Consider the following 5,277-nt stretch of genomic DNA (forward strand, 5'->3'; position numbering starts at 1 on the left):
GACCAGCTGACTCAGGTGGTCAGAGGAGATCCGCCGCAGCTCAGCAACTCGGACGAGAGGCGCTTCTCCCCGAAGTTCATCTCCTTTGTCAACGTGTGGTGAGAAAACTGAAACACAGCAACGCTTCTGCCCTCTGCTGGACACAGATGGGAACTGGCGCTTTTCTTTGTCATTTCCAGCCTTACGAAGGATGAATCCAAGAGGCCAAAGTACAGAGAGCTGCTGGTGGGTTCAGGTTTATTTAAACTAGAGCCACAGTTAGTTTGTTTTCATTTCTTTATTTTCCTTCCCCTGCAGAGAGACCCGTTCATTCAGATGTACGAGGAGCGCTCTGTGGACGTGGCCGGATACGTCTGCAGGATCCTGGACCAGATGCCGGCGTCTCCCAGCTCCCCCACATACATGGAGTGAAAGCCGGACAGGAAACGATCCGGCAGGAACAAACGCAGCAACAAATCTTTGTGTAAAATTGCTTGGTCCCCTTATTGCAGTGTTAAGAGAAAAAAAGCACCATTACGGTTCAGTCTGTATATATTCCCGCACTTCTGTTTCTCTATTGTTCTCTCTCTCTCTCTCTCGCACACACACAAATTAGGAGCTGGATCAGTCAGCTGTTGGCATCAGTGACTTCCAGGAAAAATTTATGTGGAAATTGTATTTATGGAACCAAAATGATGTGGACTGGAATCATCCTGGCCGTTACCTGCTCCCTGCCCCACCTGTGTGACGCCTGAACGCATCGCGGCCTGAACGCCGCGACGCGTTCAGGCCGCGTTCAGGCCGCGACGCGTTCAGGCCGCGACGCGTTCAGGCGCCGTGCTGATGAATGAATAAAACAGCAGAAAGGAAACGACGACGACTTCTGTCTTCTTTCATGGAGCTCCTCTGGAAATGCTCAAGTTTCATATCTGAATAGAAAATCTGAGCCGATATTACATATTTGGGTGAAAACCCTGCAGAAACGACCTCACTGTTTCCTTTAACCACATTACGCAACAAGATTACTAAAATAAATTCACCAAATGGAAAAACGCTACTTAAAAAAAAAGTTTTTCAATGAACCTTTTGCTTTATGAAGTGAATTTTCAGCCATATTGAAATGGATGCATTTTGAAAAACTAATGGAAACACTGAGCATCAGTCATGTGACCAGCAGCTGGATGTTTCTACTGGTGAAAACGACAAAGAAGGCGACAGGAAGTAGCAGGAGGAGTTTCTTTTTGCTCCTCCAGACCTCACAGCAGCACAGTAAATAAAGTTTAGCTTCGTTCCATCATGTTGAATCCATCGGGTTTCTGCGTAATATTTAACTAAACGCCACGGGGATGTCGCTCAGCACCTGGATGAGACTCTCCTCCGATTGGCTGACAGATGAATTACTAATATCTCTGTTTACATCCGCCGGTTTGAACGACTTATCATGAGACGTGATTTAAATTTAATTTCTTATTTAATGGAAACTCAACAATTGTGTTATTGTAGGGCAGAAAGTAGACTAAGATTTGCTCATTTTGTAATGAATCGGCTCCTGTCACGTGACCAGCAGCTGATTCACAAACGGGAACCAGATGGAGATGAACATCCGTTACCAGGATGCAGGAAAACGCGCCACATTTTCGCTCTGATGCCGTTTAACTTTTTCACATCCTGTCATTTTGAAAACAGCAGATTTGTAAAGTGGAAAGAAAATGCATGGCTTTCTTTTTTTTTAAACCAATCTTAAAAGTGTGTAGTGAATTCTTGTTGAGCTGCGTTACTTTATTAGAAAACATCCCACAGCATGATGCATCCACCGCCATGTTTCACAGAGGGTTTGGCTCCTTCTCCCTTCTTACTCATTTCATGACTGGGTTTTATTTAGGGGCATCAGAATAAAGGAGCTACATCTATTTTTGTCACATTATTCAAGTTCTGGTTGAAAAAAGTAAGTTTTTAATTATGCTCTACACTGAGCTGGTTTATGTAAAATCTTAACAGAACTTATTAGTTTTGTTTTTATGCGACGTGGAAAAGCGCAGCCAACAGCTGCACTTCCTGTTGGTTTTCAGCAAATCATTTCTGCCTCTAATAATAAAAATGTGCTTTGATTTTATGTTTTTAATTAATTAAAATCTTACAAACAAGAATAAATTGTACACATATTTGAATAAATTAGAAAAGAATTGCAGAGATTTTCTAAATAAGCTTCAACACATTACTGGTCCTGAAGATTTGATTCACTTGAAGTGCAGATTATGAAGTGACTGTTGCAATAATCAGCTGCAGTCAGGAGATGATGAAGTCTTTAAACTGCTGCTCCGGCTGCTCATCAATGTATTTCTTTATGTACCAGCAGGAGACTCGAGCCTTCAGCTGCTCCTCGGCCAGGAAGTCCATGGCTGCCTGCAAGACAGGAAATCAGAGGAGTCGCACTGAAAAGCTCCCTGACAGGAGCCAGGCTGCAGAGTTTACCTGGGACAGGGCAGCAGCAATGCCTTGGCCTCGAAATGTTTCAGGAACGAATGTGGACATCAGGTCCACCTCCTTCTGCCCGGTGAACCTGTAGTACAGCACGGCGCATTCACTGTCCCCTGGGACAACACAAACACACACTGCACTGGGTCACTGTGCAGCAATACTGTCAATAAAAACACATAAATTATGATTTCATTAAAAAAAACCCCAGACCTGACACTGCAAAAACAAAATCTTACTGGGTGATTTTGGATTATAGTGCTAATGTCTCAGTGCACTAGAAAAAGGACAAAATAACTTTTCAGCAAGAAATAGGAGCTGGTTTTATGTCAGCAATTGCTTTATATAGATTTTAAAAGTACTAGTTCCACTTTAAAATGTGGAAAATGTATAATTAGTGTAATAATCTGCCAGTGAATCTAGTTCTTTTTCATCTATATTATGAAATTACTCACTTAACCAACCTCATAACATACCAACTTTATTTATAAAGCACTTTAAAACAACCACAGCTGATAAAGTGTTGTACATTAAAACATGACATAATTAAAAAATAAAAATAAAAACTCTTACAGTTTAAACACAAATATACAATTTAAAACTAGATCCCGCTGGAGTTGAAAGCCAAGTAAAATTGATGGGTTTTAAGACGATCTTTAAAATTTATTTCTTGCTGAAAAGTTAAGATATTTGCACTTACAACTAGGAACACTTGGTCTAGTTGAAATGTGTTTTTGCAGTGTACAGAAGGACTAAATCTGTTCTATGAAGGTTTAACCTTTTGATGCTCATTTAAATTAGATCCAAAATAATAATCTACCAGCTGTGCTCCCTTTGTCCACAAAATACATTGAAATGTGTGTTATATGCCTCTCATATATTAGCCGAACCATTATTCGGGTTGACCCGGTTAGCTTAACATGCATGTCATACAGACTTTGCTTGGACAAAAGTTGTTAAAACAGACGGTAGCTTAAAATTACAAAAATCTAAACGTAATTCGGCTGAATTCTATATGAAAACAACTCTGATCAAATTTAGCGGCGGGAGTAAAAATGTGAATGTTTCTAGTGGAGATTATTTAATCCATATGTTTCGTGTGGCCAGAAGTGGACCAGGGGCTCTCCTGGTGGATCTACCCCGGCTGCAGAGCCTTCTCTCCGGCTGAGAGTTTACCTTCACCGTTGCTGCCCGTAGTGACCGTGAAGCGTCGGTTCTGTCGGTCATGTTGGACCTTAAACCGTCCGCTGCAGCTGGAGGAGGCCGTATGGCAGGAAACGACCCGGTGAGTCAGTCCAAAGAGTCTAGAAGTTATTTTTAAGGCCATTTAATTCGGTACAAACACACGGCACATGCGCAGTGTGGTTAAAAGCAGTCGTTCTGCAGTTTGTCCGCCAGAGGGCGCAAAACACGCAGAAATCATCGTGATGTACTTTTGACCTGCAAAATATTTTATATTTACAAACCATGACAGATATTTATATTTGTAATATATAAAATCACACTGAATGAATAAAAACAATCCGTGATTTAAAAAAATAAAATTCTATATTAATGTGTAACCTTGAAATTGAAATAAATTAAACAAGATCTAAAATAGTCTTATAAATGTTCACCTTAAGCGAAGAAAAAATAGCATGTTTTTATGTTTGACTCTAAATAATAAAATGAATCAAACTCAATACAAACTTAAACATAGTATGTTTGAAGTAAAATTAGTAATTTGATCTTTATTCGTTTTTCATTTTTAATCAAAACAAAACTGACTTGAAAATTAAAGAAAAATAAAAACAGTTTAATTTATGTTTTAAAAATCTAAAATGTGTACATAGAAATAAGACAATGCAGAAACTAAGACAAGAGGCTTTTGATTTAAATGTAGACATTTATTTATTTTAAATACATTTGACAAATAGTTTACTTTGTTTAATTGCCATCACCATTATTTATCTTTTGCAATCTGAGAAAGTTGTAATGTATGTTTAGTTTAAATATTTACTGACTTAAATACTTACAGTGTACATGAATCATGTTTGTACCCAGTCAAGGTAAAAATAGACATAAATGATGGGAACCAGTTTAACCATTTTACACAAAATGCTTAGCAGAATTTTTTACATTATTCTTATTTGAGTCACACCAAACAGTACAGGGCAGTTATTACACATAACAGCCGTTATTACATCACAACAGCAGTTAATACATCACAACAGCAGTTAATACATCACAACAGCAGTTATTACATCACAACACCGGTTATTACATCACAACAGCAGTTATTACACCATAACAGTAGTTATTACATCACAACAGCAGTTATTACACCATAACAGCAGTTATTACATCACAACAACGGTTATTACATCACAACAGCAGTTATTACACCATAACAGTAGTTATTACATCACAACAGCAGTTATTACACCATAACAGTAGTTATTACATCACAACAGCAGTTATTACACCATAACAGCAATAACAAGCTAGAAATTAAACCTAGAAAACCTTCTAGGTTTTCTAGGTTTGATTTGATAGGTTTGATTATTGGTCAAATCCCGTTTGACCAATAATCAAACGGGATTCGAAACGAGAGTTAATTATGTCAGAGTGGAACGGGTTGATGGGTTGAAGGCTTGATGGATTGAGGGGTTGACGGGTTTATAGGTTGACGGGTTTATGGGTTGACGGGTTTATGGGTTGATGGGTTTATGGGGATGACGTGTTTATAGGTTGATGGGTTTATGGGGTTGACGGGTTTATGGGTTGATGGGTTTATGGGGTTGACGGGTTTATGGGTTGATGGGTTTATGGGGTTGAGGGGGT

General features: G+C 39.0%; 2 protein-coding genes across 3 annotated transcripts in view; one reads left to right on the forward strand and one right to left on the reverse strand.

Moving 5' to 3' along the window:
• Positions 1–672, forward strand: part of LOC103153100 (dual specificity mitogen-activated protein kinase kinase 4-like) — a gene marked incomplete at its 5' end in the record, with an annotated part of 1,840 nt that extends 1,168 nt beyond the window's left edge. Inside the window, 3 exons of the mRNA XM_007573897.1 lie at positions 1–98; positions 180–225; positions 298–672. The exon at positions 1–98 is cut by the window's left edge and continues 7 nt beyond it. Coding sequence (XP_007573959.1) covers positions 1–98; positions 180–225; positions 298–411 — 258 coding nt within the window. The remainder of the gene's footprint in view (positions 99–179; positions 226–297) is intronic.
• A 1,407-nt stretch (positions 673–2,079) lies between these two features.
• Positions 2,080–3,838, reverse strand: LOC103153050 (protein NATD1-like). Of its 2 annotated transcripts, none has more exons than XM_016661667.1 (3): positions 3,631–3,838; positions 2,452–2,591; positions 2,080–2,382 (listed from the first exon to the last, which is right to left on the reverse strand). In XM_016661667.1, the coding sequence occupies exons 1-3, from the start codon at positions 3,779–3,781 to the stop codon at positions 2,266–2,268; spliced, it is 408 nt and encodes a 135-aa protein (XP_016517153.1). In that variant the 5' UTR covers positions 3,782–3,838; the 3' UTR covers positions 2,080–2,265. The 2 variants fall into 2 exon arrangements, with proteins under 2 accessions (XP_016517153.1, XP_007573893.1); XM_007573831.2 differs by having other exon boundaries at positions 2,452–2,570; positions 3,631–3,836.
• Between the last annotated feature and the right edge of the window lie 1,439 nt (positions 3,839–5,277).

The sequence above is a fragment of the Poecilia formosa genome, unplaced genomic scaffold, assembly GCF_000485575.1.
Source record: "Poecilia formosa unplaced genomic scaffold, Poecilia_formosa-5.1.2 Scaffold339, whole genome shotgun sequence".
NCBI lineage: Eukaryota > Metazoa > Chordata > Actinopteri > Cyprinodontiformes > Poeciliidae > Poecilia > Poecilia formosa.

Excerpts from the sequence above, each read along its gene's own strand:
- LOC103153050 (XM_016661667.1), bottom strand. The coding sequence starts at position 3,781 with ATGGCCTTAAAAATAACTTCTAGACTCTTTGGACTGACTCACCGGGTC. Across the intron at positions 2,592-3,630 it reads TACGGGCAGCAACGGTGAAG|TGTGTGTTTGTGTTGTCCCA; the intron begins GTAAACTCTCAG and ends GACCCAGTGCAG. Across the intron at positions 2,383-2,451 it reads TTGCTGCTGCCCTGTCCCAG|GCAGCCATGGACTTCCTGGC; the intron begins GTAAACTCTGCA and ends CCTGTCTTGCAG.